At 41.7% G+C, this 24,435-nt stretch overlaps 1 protein-coding gene across 1 annotated transcript in view; it reads left to right on the forward strand.

The window, feature by feature from the left end:
• Sec23b (SEC23 homolog B, COPII component) overlaps nt 1-21,284 on the forward strand; it is a 36,517-nt gene extending 15,233 nt beyond the window's left edge. Inside the window, exons 10-20 of the mRNA XM_075962357.1 lie at nt 931-1,054; nt 3,963-4,043; nt 6,237-6,326; nt 7,203-7,309; nt 9,333-9,486; nt 9,766-9,843; nt 12,324-12,485; nt 13,309-13,395; nt 13,660-13,815; nt 14,843-14,908; nt 20,384-21,284. Of these exons, the coding sequence (XP_075818472.1) occupies nt 931-1,054; nt 3,963-4,043; nt 6,237-6,326; nt 7,203-7,309; nt 9,333-9,486; nt 9,766-9,843; nt 12,324-12,485; nt 13,309-13,395; nt 13,660-13,815; nt 14,843-14,908; nt 20,384-20,473 (1,195 nt within the window). The 3' untranslated portion in view covers nt 20,474-21,284. The remainder of the gene's footprint in view (nt 1-930; nt 1,055-3,962; nt 4,044-6,236; nt 6,327-7,202; nt 7,310-9,332; nt 9,487-9,765; nt 9,844-12,323; nt 12,486-13,308; nt 13,396-13,659; nt 13,816-14,842; nt 14,909-20,383) is intronic.
• The last annotated feature ends 3,151 nt before the right edge of the window (nt 21,285-24,435 follow it).

Raw genomic sequence — 24,435 nt, forward strand, 5'->3', positions numbered from 1 at the left:
TTCGGTTTAAAGGGGTCACGTGATGACCTGGAGATGCCTGATGGGGAAGGAGGGAATGCTGGGTGCTGCTCCAAATGTTTTAGGTGGAGAACGATAAGAGTGAGAGAGAAAAGCCTAAACATCTTTACTGCCTGCAGTCGGGTATATGTGTGCATGCGTGTTTGATTACGGTCTTACTGGCATAGTCCCGGGTGGCCTCAAATTCACAATCCTGCTTCAGCCTCCCGAGTGCTGGAGTATAGGAGTGTGCCACCACTTGTGTAGCATTTGATTGCAATAATTGCAGACTGATGGGAATTGTGAGTTTTCCCACTCTTCACTTAGCATCTCCCAGGGTAGCACTTTACACAAATGTGTAAGGTGCCAACTTCAAGAATGGAAATAGCACAGTACAGTCAATGGCACCACAGACCTGTGTGGATTTCCCTGCTTGTTTTCTTTTTCTCTTGTGAGAATAATCAAGGAGATTGTACCATATCTGATGATTTGTGTATAGTGATCAAAATATAGAATTGGTATCTTAAATCTTATAAAATATTTTTACATTTACTTTTTTGGTATGTGAGTGTATATGTGTATGACTCTGAATGCACACATGTCATGGTACTTGTATGGATGTTTGAGGGCTATCTGTGGGAGTTAATTCCTGTCCTTTACCATGTGGGTCCTGGGATTGATTGAACTGAAGTATCAGACTTAGGGGTACCCTTACCCACTGAGCCACCTTCCCAGCCCCCTAGAACTGCCATAAGGATCTTTTGTTTAATGTTTTTGAGATACTTTCTTTGCTAAATACAAATTGACCTTGGTATTTTTCATTTAAGCTAATCTGTAGCACCTGTGTGGTCGTGTTTTTCTTTGTGAATACTAAGGGAACAACCAAATGGCTTCCAGTTCTCTTAAATATATACTTTCCCCTTTCTTACCCAGAGGCCACATGGTGATGGGAGACTCTTTCAATACTTCTCTTTTCAAGCAGACATTCCAAAGAATTTTTAGTAAAGACTTCAATGGAGATTTCAGAATGGCATTTGGTGCTACACTGGAAGTAAAGGTACAGTAGACTTTTAGAAAACTTATTTTAAATTAGCTTATATAATTAGTTTATGGAATTTTCATATATACATGATAAACATTTTCTTATTTATTATTTATTTGAGACAGGGTCTCACTGTGTATCCTCAGCTGGCCTGGAACTTGCCATACAGACCAGGCTGGCCTCTAACTTACAAAGATTCACTTGCCTCTTCCTGTATGCTCTACTGTACCCAACCATATTGAAGACTTTTGAAACTTTTCTGGGATTAGTGTTGTTACTGGTTTAGTTTAGTCACTGGTAGCCTCAGCCCATAAATGAAGCTTTAAAGATCACGTAAAAGGATCCAACAAGATGGCAGTCACAAAGTATACTGCCTGCTGTAGTCCTTTGCCTCTCAAGGATGACCTATGTATTTATTAAAGTTCTAAACAGAAAGTTCCTGGTTTTCCTCAGGCCCCGCTCTGGTCTGCTCCATCCCACTTTAGGATATGTGGACTTAGAGGGGCTAGGGTGAGTGTTGGTTGCTATACTGAGGCTTGGGGACAGGCAGTCATGCATGGTCGGTATACACCCAGCCATTGGTGTGAGTCACTGCATTGCAGCTTTCTTTGGGTCACAAGCTCATAAATGACACGGAGACTAATTATTAGTTATGAATTTTTGGTCTTAGCTTAGGCTTTTTCTCAACTAGCTCTTGTAACTTAAATTAACTCATATTTTTTATTTTGTGTTCTGCCACATGGCTCAGTTACCTGGTTATTACCTCTCTTTTATATCATAATGGACTTCTTCAGTGTCTTGCTGGTGTCTCCTCTCTTCTTGCCTGAGTCTTCTCTTCCTTTCTCTCCTGCCTACCTATTGGCCATTCAGTTCTTTATTAAACCAATCACCATGACACATCTTCACACAGTATGAATAAATAACACGCAATAGCATTGAGTAGGGTTTATACTGAAGAAGAACTGAGGTGTCCTAAGAGCATTATGAGTTTAAGTTTGTATTTCTTTGTAGGAAATCATAGTCCTATATGTTGACAGAGGTTTCTGTCCTGCCTGCTCCTGCAGCCGTTGAGTCCCAAAGAAACACACAGAGGCCTTCATTAATTATAAACTGATTGGCCTATTATCTCAGGCTTCTTTATTAGCCCATAATTCTGGTCTGTGTTAGCCACGTGGCTTGGTACCTTTTTTGGGGAGACAGTCACATCTTGCTTCCTCTGCTTCTGGGTTATGGTTGCAGACTGACTCTTTCTTCTTCCCAGAATTCTCCTGTTTTTATTGCCCCACCTCTACTTCCTGCCTGGCTACTGGCCAATCAGCATTTTATTAAACAAGTATAAGAAACAAATCTTTACAGGGTAAAACCATTGTCCCACAGCAGTCCTAAACACCTGGCATTTAAGTCATTGAGAAATCAATAAAAGAGGCCATTAGAAACTGCCATTAGAGAATTAGAGAAAGCGTTAGATTATCTAGAATAATGTAACTTATATATCCTACTCCAGAATAATTTAACCTTTAAACAGCATTTTTAAATGTTTGAGGGTTTTTTGTTTGAGTGTTTATTTAGCAGAATTGGAAGTTATTAAAAAGGGGATAGGGAGATTGCTCAGTGGGCAGAGTGCCTGTTGTTTAAGCCTAACTACCTCCATCAGCATCTGTGTAAAAGCATATGTATGCTTGAGGGTTTGTTTTTTTTTTTTTAAGATAAAGAGGAATAGACTGAGCAGCACATGCCTTTAATCTCAGCATGTGGGAGACAGAGACAGGCAGATCTCTGAGTTCGAGGCCAGCCTGGTATATAGAGCAAGTTCCAGGACAGCCAGAACTACACAGATGAACTCTTTCTCAAAACCCAGCTCACCCCCAAACAAAAAGGAATGGACTGAATTCACTTTATTTTGTAAGTTTGAATTCACTTCAATAAAGTGAGTTCAGTCTTCAAAATCTCCATTTGTGCAGGCAGTGGTGGCTCATGCTTTTAATCTCAGCACTCGAGAGACAGAGGCAGACAGATCTCTGTGAGTTTGAGCCCAGCCTGGTCTACAAAGTGAGTTTCAAGACAGCTAAAGCTAAAGCATTTGTTTGGGGAAAAAAAAAATTTGGAGGCAGGAGAATCTGTGAATTTGAGGCCAGGACTATATATAGAGGCCCTGTCTATTTAAAAAAGAAAGAAAAAAGAAAATATCCATTGGTCTTATCATTATGTTGGAATGTTGGAATTTGTGAATTAAGTATTTTTAAAATAATATGTTTACTGGTTAGAAATCTGTAAGTATGAGTTTGCATGGCTGGTGTGGTGGTGCAAGCCTGTATCCTGGCACTTAGGCAGAGGCAGGAGGATTGTGGGTATGAGCTCACTTGGGCTGTCTAGAGATTTCCAGGTTAGTCTCAGCTTCAAACAAATGAATAGTGTGAAAATGCTACCTTGCTGTGTCTTTGTTCTTTCCAGACAGGGTTTCTCTGAGTAATGGAGCCCTGACTGTCCTGGAACTCGCTTTGTAGACCAGGCTGTTCTCAAACTCACGGAGATCCACCTGCCTCTGTCTCCCAAATGCTGGGATTAAAGGCCTGCGCCACCATGGCTCGGCTTTTTGTTTGTTTGTTTTTGTTTATACTGTGTCTTTTTATTTTGATTTTTAAGACAGTCTGATGAATTCAAACTGGTGACAAATTCACTGTCTAGTGAGGCTGGCCTTGTCCTGATCTTGTGCCTCAGCCTGCTGAGTATGACTGCTGCACCAGTGCCCCTGGTCTCTTGACGTGCTTTTGAAGGTGGCTTTGTTGCAGCTCTGATGGGTGCTACTGCTCCTGGAAAAGCTTGAGTGGGCATTTGGATGGTGCAGTTCAGTAGAGAGTTTCCCTGGGATCTTTCCTCTGGTGACGGCAGACTGGCTCTTAACTTATTGTGTAATTTGTTTTAGACTTCTCGGGAGCTGAAGATTGCAGGAGCTATTGGTCCATGCGTGTCTCTGAATGTGAAAGGACCATGTGTGTCGGAAAATGTAAGGAAAGGCCTCACCCTCACCTGTCCTGGAGTAAACTCATCACCCTCACCTGTCCTGGAGTAAACTCATTAGCGAAGTCACATCCTGATGATCTTGCTTTGTGTCAGTGTGGGGTGTACCTGTGTGAGAGGAGCTCTAATCCTTATTCATGATAACTCCAAGAGGGAGTGTCTTCTGTCCTTCTGTCCGTCAGTCTGTCTGAAAGACCAGAGAAGGAAATGTGGAATCAGAGAGGTTAAAACAACCCTTGCTCAGGGTTGAAGCTGAGCCAGAGGAGCTAGATCTCAGGTTCTTCTGAGTACATCTGATGTATATGGATGCTATCCCACCGAGAACGAAAAGCCATTCCCTACAGCAAAGGCAGACATTCAGAATTCTTCCAGAGCTTAGAGTTGGTTCCCTTTGTCTGACTCACTTGATGAGGAGCTCAGTACAAGGAACCACTGAGTTGGTTGGACAGTGGATGACACAGATGTGTATGCATTGTTAATGTGTGAGAGCAGAGTTCAGTCATCCCTTGGGTAAGTGGCTTTGCTGATGGCCCACACGCTGTAAGTATGCTTTAGCTGAAAAGACACAGCATCTGGTCTGTGAGGTCCCTTTTGCGTTGGTTACATGCCTACATACATAACCATAACCTCGGAGGTACGGAAGTGCATCTGTGTTACATCAAGGAATGAAATCATAGACTTCTCTTTGATTAATTTAATCCAGAAAAAGCTCAAGTTTGAATTCTCCACTTCTCTCTTCTCTGTCTTCTGTCTGTTCGTAGTTTATGGTTACTGGCCTGTCTGTAATCTGTGCAGTATGTGTTTGTCTGAATGCTGTCTGGGTGTCTCACTGCCCCTGTGCCTGTCTGCCTCCATTGTATTTATTGAACAGACAAAGGATCCCACTGGAAAGTAGTGCTTCTTTACAGAAATCACTACCAGTTTTATAAGGGGAAAGGTCATTTTACTGACCCCAACTGACCCAGAATCACTCATTACTACAAACAAGCTATATCTGTATATTGTTTCTAATATATGTGATGGATATTTGTTGTATAGGTTATTTTCAGCCTATGAGTTGCTTTCAGCAAATGATTACAAACATACACATATATTCCTCTGGGTCAGGGGCATGAAAGAGTACATAACTTAAGATTAAAGCTATGCATTAGCTTAGGTTGTAAAAGCTCATTCTTGGACTATCCAAGCCAAGTAAAGTTGGTTGTTCCATTATTCTTTTGAGGTTACATTTAAACATACCGATTACACAGTAGATGATCAAGACGTGTAGTATTTGACTGTAATGTCCAGGAAAAGTTCAGTCTTTCTGAATGCAAGAGCTATTTTCATAAAAGTATATCCCTGCCGTCTCTGAGGTAGTCTGGGGATGTTGTTATACAGTCCTGACCTTCCCTTGTTGTCATCCACAGTGGGAGGTGGACTATAGAACTGTTGTGGATTTAGGTGCGTAGCTACTTCTTCATAGTAGCTATGAAGTAGCTTGGGCAAATTCTTAATGCTCTATAATTCAGTGTTTTTAGAAAGATGGGAAATTTGCAGTACTTGCTGAAGAAAGTTAGGTTTGTTTTTTTTTTTTTAAAGATTTATTTATTTATTATGTATACAACATTCTGCCTCCATGTATGCCCGCACGCCAGAAGAGGGCGCCAGATCTCAGTACAGATGGTTGTGAGCCACCATGTGGTTGCTGGGAATTGAACTCAGGACCTCTGGAAGAGCAGCCAGTGCTCTTAACCTCTGAGCCATCTCTCCAGCCCCCAAAGTTAGGTTTGAAGATAAAGCTAGAGTCTGTTTAAAGCTTCTGTCTCTTTCATTTATTTTCTGAGTGACTTACAGCTCTCTCTCTCTCTCTCTCTTTCTGTATATATATATATATATATATATATATATATATATATATATATGTGTGTGTGTGTGTGTGTGTGTGTGTGTGTGTGTGTGTATCATACATTAAAATGACTTAGTGTGTCAGTAATTTTAAAGTACTGTAAATACAAATATTTAGACTCTTGTCTGTAATTACACTCTTCCTAGACATTTTCACTGGAGTTTAAAACTTCTGCTCAAGTAAAAGTTCCAAGTGACCTACCCTGCTCATTCGCTGCTTTTCATCAGTGGTTTTTTTTTTGGGTTTCCATTTTGTATTATATCTTTTTTAAATTCATCTTCTTATCTCTAGGAGCTTGGTGTTGGTGGCACAAGTCAGTGGAAAATCTGTGGCCTGGATCCCACGTCTACTCTTGGCATCTACTTTGAAGTTGTCAATCAGGTGGGTTGACATATTTTTTTTTCATGTTATATCTTCTGATTTATTAGAAGGTACTCTCTCCATCCTGGTACTACTTTGGTATCACATTAGACATTGTGCTAATCTGGTGTGCTCTTTCTAAATTCCTTCCATCATTTAGTTAGAATCAAACAGCAAATTACTTTGTGCTTTATTGTTGAGCTGACAAGGCCCTGAGATGAGTACTTGCTTTTCCCAGCCATCATAATAATACTCATAGATTTTTGAGGGTGTCAGACTTTCCCCAATGTTTTGTTATGAAAAATTACAAAGACGTGTAAATGCAACACCTGCAAAACCCACTAGCTGGATTCTGTAATCAACATTATACTACAGTTGCATTATTAAATATCTGTTGTTCTGTTTTACTTTTGATGCTTTTGTGGGGAGAGGGGAGATGAGGCAAGGTGTCTTACAGACCTGGGTGGCCTTGAAGTCCTGATCCTCTGCTTCCATATTCGATATGCTGGGAGTACAGGTGTATGTCACCACACCTGGCTTATTCTTGATGTATTTCACAGCAACTTGCAGACACCAGTGGCTTTCATCTCTCAATAGTTTGGTACCAATATCATTAAATGGCTTTACTTTTATTCCTTCTGATACTGGAGACTGAACCCAGGGCTTCTTGCATTGTAGGCACATGATCTACCCCTGAGCCACACACCCAGCCCCAGTTCATTTGAATGTGCTAATCCGCCCCCCCCCCCCCGCCTTTAGATAAGAGTTAATATACAATGAGCCCATGTAACTTTTAAGTCCATTGAAATGTACCAAGAACCTTACTTCAGTGCTTAAGAAAGGCTGTGTTTTAGTCATGCCTTTGACAGTAACCTGATGTGGCCTCCCACCCTGCAGCACAATGCCCCGATTCCCCAGGGAGGCCGAGGTGCCATCCAGTTTGTCACTCAGTATCAGCATTCCAGCACTCAGAAGCGCATCCGAGTGACCACCATTGCCCGCAAGTGAGCATCTTATTTCTTTCCTCTTGAGTCAGAGCTGATGATTTTCCCGTGAGAGTTAACCTCTTTGAGTTTGTCTTTCTGATTCCCTTGGATGGTTCTCTCAGCTCCTCACTGACTCACTGATCAGCCATTCCTGACTAACCCAATTGAACCTTTCTCACACTTACCTAGAAGAATCAGCTTTCAATAGGAATATAGTTTATTAAAAATTATCTTTTATTATTTTGTTTGCTAGATAAGTAAATCATGCTTCCTATTAAAGATGTAAAGAAAACATAAATATGGTTGGCCCTCTATAGCCATCAGTTTCACATCCATAAATTTAGCCAAACTGGGATGTAAATTATTTTTAACATTACATCTGTATTGAAAATGTACAGACATTTAAAAAATTATTATTTCATAAGCAATATAGTATAACAGCTGTTTGTATAGTATTTATGTTCTCGGTGGTAATGTAGAGATGAAGGAGTGTATGTAGGAGAATGTGTTTAGATTTTTACAAATACCATGCCATTTTATTTATATTTCTTTGTTTTATTTATTTATTTAGAGATAGGATCTCACTATGTAGCCTTAAATGACCTAGAACTTACTATGTAGACCAGATTTGCCATGAAATCACAAAGAACCGATGTCTGCCTCCTGAGGGCTGGGGTTATAGACATGCACCACCATGCTTAGGTGTACTATATCATTTTCTATCAGTGACTTGAGCATCCAGGAATTATGATATCTGAGAGGGTGGGTCCTACAATGAGTCCCAGTCAATACTGAAAAATAACTATTTACTTATGGGTGTCTTCACTTACCTGTTTCCAGAATTAAGTCTATGTAAATTTAACCGCACATCCCCATTGCTGTGCTGCTATACACCATGTATGTACAGCAGCTTATTTCCTATGTGTTCACACTTATATCTATCTCTGTGTGTATCTCTCTGGCTCACATCTCGTTTGTGTTAATGGTCACACACTATTGCATAGTTTGCTTGAGATGCTGCCTTTGTTAAAGGGACCTCACGGGCTACTCCAGCAGTGCTGCTTTTATATTTTCTTTTTAGGAATGAATTCACACATGCTAGTATTATTTTTTTCTTCTCCTTTAAAAAAATTTTTTTTTGGAGTGATGTTATTCTCCACATGACTGGGGACTGAACCCAGGGCCTCTCTCTCATGCTCTCTCACTTTACCACTGAGCTGCAGCCTCAGCCCCAAGTGTACTTCTTGTCAGCCGTTTTTATAGTTGAAATTTTAGAAACTGCAAACTTTAGAATTCTCAGAGGCTTTGTTTTCTCTTCAGTATGGGCAAGGAGAGTCCACCATTACCTCATTAATAGTAGATATAAATATTTAAATGTAAACAGTAATATCTCATTTTCATTTGTATTTCTCTCTCTCTCTCTCTCTCTCTCTCTCTCTCTCTCTCTCTCTCTGCCTTTCTTTTCTATCTAGTATCATGTAGTTTGGCTGACCTTAAATTCATTGAGTATGATCTGGAACTCCTCATCTTTCTGCCTCCGCTTCCCAAGTGCTGAGTTTACATGCAATTGCTTCCATGCCCAGATGTGTAAACTTATTCCTTGTTTTCATTGATTTGCAGAGAGTATTTATGTATTTTGGATTTGTGCTTTTCTATTCCTGGTGTCCCTTTAGCTCTTTTTATCTTTAGTCACCTGAAAAATTCTTAAATATCTTAATTCATTTTTCCAAGGTGATACCAAGAAGTCATTTTGTAAAGTTGTAAATCCTTAGATTTTTGTAAGGATTAGCCTAGAGGAAGGAGCATTGGGTTTAGACTTAACCTTTTGGGTGTCTACTGTTGTGTCTGGTGGATTTTGGGAAGTTTTTCTTCTGTGCTTCTAGACTTCAGACAGCACCTGCGGGTGACTTAAATGATTGTGAAACTTCCTTAATGAAAATGTAGTGCCACATTGTCTTGGACAGAAGAACAGGATCTGAGCAGAGATCTAGTCTCTGGTAGCCCCTGATCAGCAGTGCGGCACTAACTCTGCAATTGTCAGTTGGGCAGATGCTCAGAGTCAGCTGAGGCACATAGAAGCAGCATTTGACCAGGAGGCTGCAGCGGTCTTGATGGCACGGCTTGGAGTGTTCCGGACAGAGTCAGAGGAGGGACCTGATGTGCTCCGGTGGCTGGATCGGCAGCTCATCCGACTGGTAAATTGGGAACAATGGCATTGAGTTTGTGTCTCTTCCCACATAAGCCTATTGTTTTTTAATTTTTTAAACCATTGATTTATTCATTTATTTATTTGTGTATGTGTTTTTGTGTGTGCTGCGTTGCCTGTGCACATACATGGCAAAGTATGTGTATGTGCACCAGGTGTGTATAGGAACCTGTGGCTGTGGAGGTACGAAGGTGTTGGATCCCCTTAGAACTGAAGGACTTTTCTAGGTGACACTAACCACTCTTTTTTCCCTGTTTTTTTTCAACAGTGTCAGAAGTTTGGGCAGTATAACAAAGAAGACCCTGCATCTTTCAGATTGTCAGACTCCTTTTCTCTGTATCCTCAGGTAAGAGCTATGGTTTTAAAGATAACTATAGAAGAATGCATTGTTAGAACTTTTCTATAATAACAGGCTATTCCACCTCTTTGGACCTCTGTTGAAGCTAGCAAGTGTACAGCGCTTGGATAGTGCTTTGTATATGTTAGTGGCCAGTAGCTGGGTCCTAGGGCTTTCAGGTGCTGTGTCTGAGCAGGACATGGTGGGCAATGGTGTGAAAGAGCCGTGGGCTGGCCAGTCAGGGTGCAGTGCCAGCACGGGCCCTGCTGCTGTCTTAGATGAGGTCGGGAAGCTCTGTGGGTCTGTGTTTCGTCAGATTTAGAAGGAAGAAGTGGCCTGAAGCAGTGACTGAAGTCTCTTTAAAGCTGTGAAATCCTTACCTTCAGAGGACTCTCCTTCAAAAGCCGGCGTGAAAAGCAGACAGATCTGAAGCTTCTTGGGTTGTGCCTACCACTGGATCCAATGGATCCCACCTGAGTCTCCACCCTCCAGAGTCCCTGGATTGCAGAGGCCCTGCACTCTCCAGGGACTTACTCAAGAGAAAGAATATCTGTTCCCAAAGAAACCAAGCCCAGGAGGGAAAGCACTTTTGAGACTTTGAGGGCTGAGCACAGTGTAAGAGTCCTCCTACCTTAGAATGCTCTGTAGATGAAATCATAAAAGCCTTCTCAGCTGGTGTTACCACACTGTGCTCCTTCATGGGGGAGTTCTTTGAAAAACAAAGCAAACAAAAGAATTGTAGCTGGGGGCTGGACAAATGGCTCAGACCTAATAGTCTCCGCCCCCATAATTAAAAGTAAAATAAATCTTTAAGGGGTTGAAGAGATGGCTGAGCAGTTAAGACTGCTGATTGCTCTTCCAGGAGGATACAAGTTCAATTCTCAGCACCTATATGACAACTAACAGCTCTTGGTAACTTCAGTTCCAGGAGATCTGACTCCTTCTTCTTGCCTTCTTGAGGACGGCATGCCCATAGTGCATGGATATGAAGGCAAAACCCCATCCATGTAAAATAAAATAAAAAACAAACAAACACTAAAAAAGTCATTAACATAAAAAAATCTTACCTTGCCATAATGGCATACATCTATAATCCTAGCACTTGAGAAGTGGAGGCAGGGGGATTAGGAGTTCACAGTTAGCCCAGGCTACATGATCCTTATTTTTAAAAAACAAAACAACAAAACAAAAATACCTAAAAGTGACACTTAAAAGCAACAATTGTAAGACATTTTTAAAATTGTGTTAAAAAAAAAGACAAAATTTATCTTATCTTCTTGGGCATAAGGACATCCCTAGTATCCAAGCGAAAGCTGGGTAGGTGTGGTGGCTATTTATAACCTAGTTCTCAGGAGTTAGAGATGAGGTCTCCAGGGCAAGCTGGCTAATTAGAGTAGCCTATTGGCAAGTTCTGGGTTCAAATGAGAGAACAGGAAGTACAATATGTACAAGTGGAGAGTGGTAGAGAAAGACACAGGACATCTGCTTGGGGTTTCTGCATGTTTATATACACACAGGTACATATACATAATTGTTTGGCCACACGTATGCTTATATGTAACACATGCAGGCAAAAACTTACCTGGTTTTTTGAGACAGGGTTTCTCCATGTAGCTCTGGCTGTCCTGGAACTCACTCTGTAGACCAGGCTGGCCTTGAACTCAGAGATCTGCCTGCCTTTGTCTCACTAGTGCTGGGGTTAAAGGTGTGCTCACCACCGCCCAGCAAATACTTAACCGTTTAGAAAAAGATTTAAGGGATATGTGTGGTCATGTGCACAAGAGTGCAGTGCCTTCAGAGAGGGCAGTTAGAGCTGGAATTATGGGTAGTTGAGAGCCATGTGACTTGGATGCTGGGAGCTGAACTCAGATCCTCTGCAGGAGCAGCAACGCTCTAGCCTCAAGTTTATCATCTTAACCTCTTTGAAATGTGTAATTATGTGATATTAAAATTATTCACTTTCTTTTTTAAATGATTTATTTATTTTGTTTTGTGTGCATGTATATCTGCGTGTATATCTGTGTGATGGTGTCTGATCCCCTGCAACTGGAGTTACAGACAGTTGTGAGCTGCTGTATGGGTGCTGAGAATTGAACCCTGGTCCTTTGGAAGGGCAGCCAGTGCTCTTAACTGCTGAGCCATCAGCCCCCACATTCACATTCTTGTGTACCCAGAGCTCTCTCTCTTTTTTTTTTTTTTTATTGTCTTGCTGAGCCAAATGTGGTAACACATGCTTGTAATTTCAGCACTTGGAGGACTGAGGCAGGAGTATGTCAGGCCAGACACAAAAGATCATGTCATAAAACAAGCAAAGCCCATTTGGAATGGAATACCTGTAAAACTGTCTACCCCTTTCCTTGTCCCCAGCTCTGCTGCCGCCCTTCTTGTGTCTCTGAGTCTAGGTTTCGTGTTTTAGAATCCAGAGTAGATGGCTCTGCGTGTCCAGCATCACAGATGTATCCTTTTGTCTTTTTCTTTTGTGCATGCAGTTCATGTTCCACCTGAGAAGATCTCCATTTCTTCAAGTGTTCAACAACAGTCCCGACGAGTCGTCCTATTACAGACACCACTTTGCCAGGCAGGATCTGACCCAGTCCCTCATCATGATCCAGCCCATTCTCTATTCCTACTCCTTCCATGGACCCCCAGAGGTGAGGCTGGGCATCCGTGCGTGTCTGAGAGTGGCGTGACTTCATCATGAGTGATTTTGGTTGTTTTTCTTTACCAAATAGAGTCTTAGAGCAGAACTGTAAACAAAACCTTGAGTTTATAGTGCTTTATATTGTTTCTGAGTATTAAAAAACAGGAAAAGTCAGACGACATCCTAAAGCTGTTTTTGGTGTGTGGAAAGCAGGCATAAGTTGAGGAAACTCACAGTGTTCACATACTGTGTCCTGTACGTCCATGCCTTGTGAAGTATCTAAAAGAAATATGAGTATGACTGCAGAGAAGGTTTTATGCAAAGAAACAAGAAAACAAACTACTATAGAGAATTTGGGCTGGTGGAGAGCTTGCCCTGAAAACATGAGGACCTGGTTCTGGCACTGAAAAAAAGGAATCAGATGGCAATCCAAGTACTCAGTAGAAGGAAACCAGTTAAATATTCTAAGAAATAGTCACATAGTTTATATAACATAGTAAAACATAAAAATGTAAAAATCAAAGTAGAAACTTTTTTACTTTAGTAAAGAATGTCCTGTGGAAAAGAGGCTGGAGAAATGCAATAGCCTTAAAACCTAACTGAGCAATATATGAGCAAAATTAAAACTGTCCTGAGATGCGTGCAAGAGTGAAGAGAAACAATAAAAAGGAAGAAGTGAAAGATGATTGCGGAGCAAATCGCTGACACACAGTGACAGATGGCTCTGGTTCTAGCAGGCCCCATTTCCTTGCTTTTTGTGGACTTGTGCATGGGGGGATGGAATGGCTGTTGTGTAGAGAGGGAGGACCAATGTCACCTGTCCTCTTCCATAGCCTGTGCTCCTGGACAGCAGCAGCATTCTCGCTGACCGAATTCTGCTGATGGATACTTTCTTCCAAATTGTCATTTATCTTGGTGAGGTAAGATGATATCATCAGTTTCTTTCTTGACTCCTGTTTTGTTTTGTTTTCCTGTTATTTACTTTGATTTATTGTGTGTGTGTGTGTGTGTGTGTGTGTGTGCATGGCCGGAGGATGGCTTGGGGGAGTCATTCTCTCTTTGCACCATCACAGACTTCTTCACTGGCAGCCTGATTTGGATGGTGCTAGTGGAAGAATGTCCTAAGTGTTGAAGGCTGCTGTCAGCGCTTCAATAGCAGTTTTGGTTGGTTTGTTTTGGTGTAGACCATAGCCCAGTGGCGAAAAGCTGGATACCAGGACATGCCTGAGTATGAAAACTTCAAGCACCTTCTGCAGGCACCACTGGATGATGCCCAAGAAATTCTGCAAGCACGCTTCCCAATGCCACGTTATATCAACACAGAACATGGTGGCAGTCAGGTGGGTGAGCCCCATTCTAGCTCTAAGGGATTTTTTTGTTGTTTGATCATCTGTTTTATGGATATTAATATCAATAGACTGGTTACAGCTTTATGTGGTGGCATAAATTTACCTACAGGTATTTTTTTCGGCTATGATTTTTGTTTAGTTTTAGTTGTTTATATTACTTCCAGGCTGACCTGAGACTCACTGTGTAGTGCAGGTTGGCCCCACACTCATGATCCTCATACATTTGCTTCCTACATGTCTTGGTCAGTGCTCTATGGCTGTGAAGACACACCATGACCATGGCAACTCTTATTTAATGGGGTGGCTTACAGTTCCAAGGTTCAGTCCATTATCATCATGGTGGGACATAGCGGCATGCAGGCAGACATGGTGCTGGAGAAGGAGCTGAGAGTGGACTTAGAGCTGTGTCTCGATCTGCAGGCAATAGGAAGTGAATTGAGCTAGTGATAGCTTGAGCATGAGAGACCTAAAAGCCCGCCCCCACTTCCTCTAACAAGGTCACACCTACTTCAACACGGCTGCACCTCCTAATTAGTGCCACTCCTTGTGAACTTGTGGGGCCAATTACATTCAAACTACCACATGTGTGCCTTGCTATGCCTAGTGGTGACTTCTTGTTAAATGGATGTACTAATATGAAAATATAAGATTATTAGTATAACCGGGCGGTGGTGGCGCACGCCTTTAATCCCAGCACTCGGGAGGCAGAGGCAGGCGGATCTCTGTGAGTTCGAGACCAGCCTGGTCTACAAGAGCTAGTTCCAGGACAGGCTCCAAAACCACAGAGAAACCCTGTCTCGAAAAGCCAAAAAAAAAAAAAAATTATCAGTATATCTGGATCATTTGTAACTGGGGAGCCAATGGGCTTAAGATAATAAAAGTAATAGATTTCTAAACAGGAAAAAAAAGGGAGAGAGAAAAAAAGAGAAAGAAAAAATCTATTTTAAGCAAATGTAAAAACTTTACTTTTTGTACATTAATATTACTTTTAATCTTTAAAATATTTTTATTTTTAAAGGCACGATTCCTGTTGTCAAAAGTTAATCCATCTCAGACACACAATAACTTGTATGCTTGGGGACAGGTAAGAATTGCTGGGTGTCTGGGGAGAAGGTTAAGCTACTTTTACTTAAAGCTTGTTTGAGCCTATAAGTTGAACCTGTTTTGGATCAGACAGAATGACTCTGTTGGGGTGTGGACTCCAAGTACCACATTTACGCGGGGAGTAGGGTACTACCTGTGTGGGTCTCCTACACACAGCTTCCTGTGCTGGGGCGGGGCACTGTGCACCACTGCTGCCTCTGTGCATCTCTCCTCATGCGCATGCCTACAGGACATCTCCTGTTTCCTAGTGGTCTGTCCACTCTTCACTTCCAGCCTTACTCCTTTGCCTAGTTATTCTCTAAATTTGTTTCTCTTTCAAGATCCTTAGGATCTTGAAATGTTTTAATTTAAACTTTGTTTATATTTAAAATTTGTTAAATTTAATCTTTTAAATTAAACTTTGTTCTTGAGATAGCTGTAAGTTTTTCTGCAGTTATAAGAAATAATACAAAAAGTTGGGCATGGTGGCACGTGTCTTTAATACCATTACCCAGCTTGCAGAGGCAGATGGATCTCTGAGTTCCAGGCTAGCCAGGGCTAGTGAGGCCCTGCCTCAAGAAAATCGAATTATAATAATACCAAGAGATACCCTATAACTAATTTTTAAACTAATAATAGTAACATTCTGAAAAATAGTAATTCAATATCATCAATGATATGATGATCTCTCATGGTGTCTTTCATAACCATTACCACCCTCCCCCATCCTTAACATTTGGTGCTTACTAATCCTTAGCTCAGTATTTCTGTATTCATTATTCAAATTGTTAGGTAGGGCTAGGAATATAGGCCAGTGGGTCAGTGGGAGAGCACTTGCTTAGCATGCACAAGTTTCTGCGTTCCATCTTAGCAATGCACACACACACACACACACACTAAAAAACCATAAACATAAGGTCATACAGTAGATTACCTGTTATGGTTGTCTTGTTTGGTTTCACTCAAGTGTAATTATCTATAGATTGCTCTATGTTGTTATGTGCACTAATAATCCATTCTTTTTATTTGCAGAGAAGTAATTCACAGTATACGTATTACATTTGGTTTGGTCATGCATCTATTTAAGGGCATCTAGGATGTTCGCAGTTTTGAGCTCTTAGGAATACAATTGTTATAAACAATTAAGTACAGGTTTTATTTGAACATGACTTCGTTTCTTTGAGATAAAGGCACAAAAGTATATTTGATAGGTTCTATGATAGTTGTGTGTTTAGGATTTTAAAGAAACTGCCACACTTTCTGAGAGCAGCTGTACCTCTTTACATCTCTGCTAGCATTGGCTGAGTGATGTAGTTTTGCCAGCATTTGATATTGTCATTCCTTGTATTTTGGGTATTCTTTTTTTTTATTATTAATTTATTTATTTATTAAAGATTTCTGTCTCTTCCCCGCCACCGCCTCCCATTTCCCTCCCCCTCCCCCAATTAAGTCTCCCCCCAGCCCGAAAAGCAATCAGGGTTCCCTGTCCTGTGGGAAGTCCAAGGAACCCCCACCTCCATCCAGGTCTAGTAAGTTGAGCATCCAAACTGCCTAGGCTCCCACAAAGCCAGTGCGTGCAGTAGGATCAGAAACCCATTGCCATTTCTTGTAGCTGTCTAGTGCTCCATCTACCAGGGCCTGTGTAATAGGTCAACGCTGTACTACCGAGCTGTGTCTCCAGCCTTTGGTTATTTGAGACAAAGACCTCACATTGGGATTTTCCTACTTCAGCCTTTACTGTGCGGGCAGTCTAGGTGTGCGCCCTAACTCGGCTATCACTGGATTTAATTTATATTTTCCTAATGACTGATGATGTTGAACATGTTCATCACAGATGGCTTGTGTGCTATCTTTTTATCTTCTGTGAAATGTCTCTCTCATTTGTCTATGGTCTAATCAGATCATTTGCTTTCCTATGTTGCTAAGAGCCTTCCCCCCACCCCTCACCAGACATTTTTCTGCATAGCTCTGGCTGTCTTGGAACTCAGTCTGAAGACCAGGCTGGCTTCAAATTCACAGAGATCCACATGCCTTTGCTTCCCAAGTGCTGGCATTAAAAGCGTGCACTGTCACCTCCTGGCTGAGACTCCTAGATGCTGCTCCTTTTTAGGTGTGTCACTTGTACTTTTATTTGTAACTTAGCTGTTCTCTTTAAAAGGCAGAAGTTTTAAATGTTTACATAGCTTTACCTTATCAGTTTTTCCTGCTGTGAACTGTGCTTTTGGAGTAAGGTTCAAGAGCCCTTTTTCTAGTCTTAGATCCTGTCTAGTTACTTTTGTATTTCTGTCACAAAGCAACTTATTAAAGAAAATGTTTGCCTGCTGTAGTGGCGCACACCTTTAATCCTAGCACTTGAGAGACAAAGGCAGGAGGATCTCTGTGAGTTCAAGGCCAGCCTGGATGGTGGAACAAAAGCTTGGTGGCAGTAATGGGTGAGCTGTGAAGTCTGAGCTCACTTCCTCTTCCTCCCAGCATTCTGTTCTGTTTACTCCACCTACCTATGTCCTAACCAATAAAATGGGCCAAGGCAGTTCCTTTATTAGCCAATGACCTTCCTCCATCATTCCTTTTTAAGCCTTTTACTAAGGCGGATTATATTGATATTTTTGAATATTAAGCCAACCTTATCTTCCTTCTTTCCTTTTCTCCCTCCCTCCCTCCCTCCTTCCTCCTTCCCTTCTTCCTTCCTCCTCCTCCTCTGCCTTCTCCTCTGCCCTGGCTGTCCTGAAACCTGCCCTATAGGCTAGGCTGGCCTCAAACTTACAGAGATCTGCCTGCCTCTGCCTCCCCAGTGCTGGAATTAAAGTTGTGTGCCATCATGCCTGTCTTGGAGTTCATTCCTGAGAAATTTGCTGGAATTTTCCAGTGAAACCATCAGAACATAGAGATTTCTTTACATTGCTAATTTACTGTCTATAATTGTTAAAGGTATTCAAATTATCTTTTCCATGTTGAATAATTTGGCAGTTGTGTGCTTTGAGGAATTATTTTTGTTAAGCTTTCAAACACACACACACACACACACACACACACACACACACACACACACACACTTACATTCTTTAGATATCCATAGTCCAGCTTCATTCTTTATATTAGTATGTTTCATTTTCTTCCCTGTCTTGCTAGAAGTTTGGAAGTTTATTTAACTTCAAAACTAGTCGAGGATAAGACCACTACCACAGCTGAAAGCCAAATTTGAAGCAAGTTTTAATTTAATACTGACTAGGTGGATTGGCTCTGGCCATGTCCATCTCTGGGTTTCCAGGAAATGGCCCAGAATCAAGAATGACAAGGGCTTAAGAAGGAAAACCCATAATTCATTTCATTTTCCATCAGGTCCAATTAGGGGCAAACATAGATCCTGACATACTTCCAGCCTACAACCAGTCAGGGGCAAGCGTACTTTCTGCCTGTGAACCTCTCACCCATGTGTGATCAAGAACGTTAGTGCGGATGGCTCAAACAAACTTGTTAGGGGAGTGAAAACCACAACCTCCAGCATTTCAGGAACTGTCTGTATCTGTCTTTGGGTAAGGGGCTTGCAGATCAGGGGCATTTTTGTTTCATGGATCTCTAAGGTGTAGTCATTAAAACTCAAATGTAACTTTGGCTTTATTTCACTGACTTTTTTCAGCTATCTCTTTGTTTTCAGCCTAACTGACTTCTGTTGTGTTTGCTGTTACTTCCTTCTGTTTGCTTTAGATTTCTTTTACTCTGCTGATAGAGTTCAAATTGTTGACGTGTGGGCCTGGAGAGATGGCTCAGTGTGGTGAGGAGCACTGACTGCTCTTCAGGAGAACCCACTTTGGTTCCCAGCACCCATACGGTGGGTCACAACCATCCTTAATTCCAGTCTTGTGGGATCCAGTGTCCTCTTCTGTCCACCAAGGGCACTGCATGCACATGGCGCACAGACATGCATGCAGGTAAAACACCTCTACATGTACAATAAATAAGAAATTAAAATAAATAAATAAAAATTGTCATTATAAATAAAATAAAAAATAAAAAAGCTGTACTCTCTTCTCATTAGTGTTCCCTGTCCACACTGCCATGGCTGTCTCCCAGGTTTCGGTGTCTGTTGCTTGTTTCCAACTATGCTGAGTTTTCCTCGCTTCTTGTTACTGATTTCTCTGTAGATTCCATTTGGTTAGGAACATACTTGGTATGATTTCAGTTCTTATATTTGTTGAAGTTTGTTTTATGATCTGGGACATAATCTGTCTTGGTTTACATTCCATGGTCACTTGAAAAGAAAGAGTATTGTGTAGCTAGCTGTTCGGCGGAATGATCTACCAATCAGTGTTAATTCGATCCTGTTACAGTTGGTGGCTTTCCTGAGTTCTTGTATATCCTTGCTTGTGTTCTCCCAGTTTGTGAATGAATTGTCCAGCCCAGCTCTGGTGTACCTGTGACTCTTCTTCACTTTTGTTAGGTTTTCCTCACATGCCTTACTCCTCTGTTTGGTGTGTACATATTTAGGATTATTACGTTTTCTTAGTGTGTTGGTCCTTTTTATCATAAGTTATGTTCTGTGTCTCTAGTAATTTTCTTTGCAATGACATTAATAAAGGCATTGCTTAGATAATGCAATGTAACTCATCTGTTTCTGTGACTGTGGCTCTATAATGTACTTGGAATTGTCCTACCTCTATCATCATAGATTTTTGCTCAGGATTACTGAATTTTAGGAAAGAAAGAAAGAAATTACCCAAAACCACTATTCCTAGGTAATAGAAACTAAATATTTCATGATGTACATATGTTATTTCTTTACAAGTTTGAGATCTTGGTGCAAACTGTTCTTGCTACCCAGTCTTTTCCTCTAGAGAATTAATTAAACCACAAGCACCATCTCTTGGTAGTGTCACCCATTCTCGTGCCTGTGACACCTTTCTGTTATAGCAGAGCACGTTAGAGATAGTGTGGTGCTGGCAGTGGTGGGCTCCATGACGGGATGCTGTACACACTGGAGGGCTCACAACTGGTGGAGCCCTGGATGATCTGAGAGAATCTGTAGGACTCTGGGAAGAGATGAAGTAGACCGGCATATACTCGTACACTGTCGGCAGCGGGCAGGAATGACCAGATCTCGGGAAAGGGTTTAGAGAAAAGTATGCTTCTGGTGAATGGAATTAGCTAGGCAGAGGACAGGGTAGTGAGGAACGAAGGTGACACCTATGATTGTTCTCAGGCAGAGGACAGGGTAGTGAGGAACGAAGGTGACACCTATGATTGTTCTCAGGCAGAGGACAGGGTAGTGAGGAACGAAGGTGACACCTATGAATGTTCTCAGGCAGAGGACAGGGTAGTGAGGAACGAAGGTGACACCTATGAATGTTCTCAGGCAGAGGACAGGGTAGTGAGGAACGAAGGTGACACCTATGAATGTTCTCAGGCAGAAGGCACCAAGCTGGGAATCCCAAGTGGCTGTTGAGGTCTTTGTCAATAAGCCTTTGTGGTTGCATTGCAGGAGACTGGAGCACCCATCCTGACGGACGATGTCAGCCTGCAGGTGTTCATGGATCACTTGAAGAAGCTGGCTGTGTCCAGTGCCTCTTAAACTAACAGCGCAGCCCAGAAGTGGAAGACAGGACTGTCAGACCATCCTCACACTGTTGATATCACCTTAGCAACATTCCTTTCTCCTTTTTGGAAGATTCTAATAAATAACCCAAAGAATTTTTATATGTATATCTTCAGGTTATAATTTATTTGTATTCCTTCTCTGCCTGTTTTCCTACACATGAGATTATATAAGGTCGTAAACGTTCTGCTAATTGTAGATGTTTACTCACTGTTTGTACTTTAATGTTTTAGAGTCTTTGTAAAATCAGAGTTTATGTATTGTTGGCTGCTTGTTTAAGTGAACCTTGATGATCATAAAGGAAATAAATCTGGATGAGAAGAGCATTGGCCAAAATAATACTGATGCAGATTTTATCTCTGCATGTGTGTGTGTGTGTGTGTGTGTGTGTGTGTGAGAGAGAGAGAGAGAGAGAGAGAGAGAGAGAGAGAGAGAGAGAGAGAGAGAGAGAGAGAGAGAGAGAGAAAAAGACAGGGTGTGTATAATTCTGTGAGAGAGTGAGAGGGTGTGTTACGAGAGGTGGGGGTATTCCTCAAGGGTTGTTTTCTGACCTTGATGTCCTCATCATCTAAACCGGGAATAGTATGAAATGTGTGAAGCAAGACCTTTGTCTCTGTGGTTTGCAGGGCTGTGCCTCCCTGGTTGGTAACTGCCCAGGTGGACTTCTGGAATCGCTCGCTGATGGCCCTAAGAGGATTCAACAGAGTAATGACACATTTATCTTGGACACCAAACAAACCACCTGGAATGAGTACTGTTTTTAATTAAAAGTTTATCCATAAATGTGTGTATGTGTGTATGCATTTATGTATATATGTGTCATACACATGTCAAAACAAAACATCTTTATCCTAGAGGACTTACATTAAATAAATTCCCTCCATTTTCTAAACCCAGGGCAGTTCTTCAGGAGTAATCAACCTTCTCTTCCATGTGATTTGTTGGAGATGCATTTGGTTTTAGCCACTGTCTTTCAGCTCCTACTTTTGTTCTATGATGATATTAAGAAATTTCTCCCTACCCTCCAGTTTTGTTAGCTTGACTTTTATGTTATCAAGACTTATATATATTCTAACCTATGAGCCATAATTCTATTTTTTTTCCCTGTGGAAGTTGATTGTAAAAACTAAAGGAAGCATCTGCCCATCACAGAAATTTGTGATGATGTAACTGTTGTTCCTGTTGGAGCCAGGTAGTACTGTTGACCCCTCATTTCTGCAGGGTTTAGGGTCAGTCATTCCTCATGCCACTTGTAGGGAAACTTTCCAAATGATTAAAGTCACTTTCATTTTTAACATTGATATATGTGTGTGTGTGTAACAGAGGGAGGGAGGGAGGGAGGGAGGGAGGGAGGGAGGGAGGGAGGGAGGGAGGGGGAGAGATAGATAGAGAGAGAGAGAGAGGGAGAAGGCGAGCAAGAAGATAATGCATGCCCATGGAGATTAGGGCACATTGTGCAGGAGGTGGTTCTCTCCTTCCACCGTGTGGGTCCCAGGAATAAAATTCAGGCCATCAGTCTTGGCAACTAGGGCCTTTACCTACTGAGCCATCTCAGTAGCCCCAAAGGGAATAAGAAAGTGAGTCCTAAGTAAAGGCAAAGAAACTATGAATTGGATATTGGGCCACCAAACTGATAATAGTTTTTCACCTTTTGAGTTCAGATTTGCACTCCGTGTCTGCTCTATGCTTTAGAAGTATTTACTGTGTAACAGTTATAGTTTAAAGAGTTTATATAATATTTCCTTTCCCAGAGGTTATTTTTATGTAATTTTCAATTGAGACACATCTTATAGAAGAATACTTAAAATCAAGTGGGTTAGAACTAAATTTCCTTATTGGACCTATCTGTTACAAATGGACAGAAGAAAGCACATGATAATTCCAGCTCGGGCAGGTGTTCTCTCTAATAAAGTGAGATGAGAGCACCACAGGGTGACAAAGAAGACTTTTGGGTTCCAGGGAGGGCTAGGAGCAGATGCTCACTTAAGTGGATAGCACTGAGCCTAGGTCATGAAGACCCTGAGCTGTGTTTGAAACCAAAGCAGGCCTCTGACTTACCTCAGGCAGGAACTGAAATGGTCAGTTGAGGTTGAAAAGCTAGGACTTGATTGGCAGGAAGGATGGGAGAGAAAAGTGTTGAGAGTTGATGGATGAGATATCAGAGGAGGGGGTCAATACAATCATTGCCTTCGTTAAGGGACAGGAAGAGAAAGTTGGTTTCTCAGGTGTAGCAGTCATAAGTTCAGGAAGGCCATTGGTTAAATAAAAAGAAACTGCTTGGTCCTCATTGGTCAGAAGATAGGTAGGTGGAGTAAACAGAACAAAACGCTGGGAGGAAGAGGAAGTGAGCTCAGACTCCACAGCTCTCCTCTCGGGTGCAGATGCCTCAGAGAGACGCCATGCCCCGCTCCCGGGCAGACACACGCGATGAAGCTCCGACCTAGAATCTTCCTGGTAAGACCGGTGCTCACAGATTATTAGAGATGGGTTGATCGGTATATCAGAATTAGCAAGTAAGGGCTAAAGCTACAGGGCCAAGCAGTGTTTAAATGAATACAGTTTGTGTGTTGTTATTTCAGGCATAAGCTAGCCGAGCAGGCGGCTGGGGTGTTGGGGACGCAGTCCCACCACCCGTATTACTACAGTCCATTTTCAGGAACTTGTGTGATGTACACTAGAGGTGCTCAGCAAGCTGACAGTCTAGGGATCTGTATGCAGCAGAGCCCCTGGACAGACTTGTTACCCTAGAAAGTAGGCAAGTGGAAATAATAGTTATTTTACTTTTTACAGCTGCATTGAGATATAATTTACATACAATAACGTTACCCAGTTAAGTATACAATTCAATCAATCTCACTAGATGAAATCTATGTGTTGGCTATAGACATTCTCCCTCTATTTATCAGTTTGATTTTAGGTTTTATGTCTGTCTTTCATTTACCCTAATTCATCTAAGATTGATACATCTTGCCAAGTGGTATGTAACTTCTTTATTTTTTCTCAGATATTTGAGTGGTTTCTACTTTTGTTGCTGTGAATAAAATATGTATAAACACTGTGCACAGGTCTCTTGGGACATGGCTTTTCTCTTGAAGTTAGGAGTGGAGTAGAGCAGAATAGATGGCTGTGTGTTCAGTCTTAGGGGCTGGAGAGATAGCTTAGTGATCAAGAAAGCTTGCTCTTCTTCCAGAAGACCTGAGTTGAGATCGTAGCACCCCATATTAATAACTCATAACCACCTGTAACTCCAGCTCCAGGGGATCTGATGTCCTTCTCTGGTCTCCATGTGCACCCGTGTGTATGTGGCGCACACTCTCACACACATATACTCTTTTGAAAAGAAAAATAAGTTTGAAAAAAAAAAGGGGGGGGTATGCCAGCCTTGTAAAGCCAATATAACATTTTCTGCTCTCATCAGTAAGAACTGCTTGGCTGGGCTGGGGAGCTGGCTCTGTAAAGTAAGTGCCTCCTGCGCAAACAGGAGGACCTGCGTTCTGACCCCCAGCGCCCACATGAAAAGGCAGGCACAGCTGAGCTCCCGTGATTCCATTACTTGGGAGTAGAGACAAGAGGCGCCCTGGGCTTACTGGTGACCCTGTCGCAGAATTAGGTGGAGAGTGATTAAGGAAGAAACCTATGTCAGCCTCTGACCTTAAATTTTTTTATTCAGTGGCTTGTTTTCATTTTTCCCAGCGACGACTTTTAGGTCCAATTAATCAGCTTTCATTTTGTGGTTCATGCTTTTTGTATCCCAAGAAATCTTCGCCCATTCCAGGATGGCAAAGATTTTTCTTTTGGCTTGCTTCTAGGTTTATAATTTTAGCTTTAAAGACACAATCTTCTTTGAGTTAAATGTTATAAGTATATATTTCCACAGAGTAAACATAAATGTAAAAGGGAAAATGTTTCTGAAGCCACCAGGGAAGGGTGGTAGGGTC

The sequence above is a fragment of the Microtus pennsylvanicus genome, chromosome 2 (genome assembly GCF_037038515.1).
Source record: "Microtus pennsylvanicus isolate mMicPen1 chromosome 2, mMicPen1.hap1, whole genome shotgun sequence".
NCBI lineage: Eukaryota > Metazoa > Chordata > Mammalia > Rodentia > Cricetidae > Microtus > Microtus pennsylvanicus.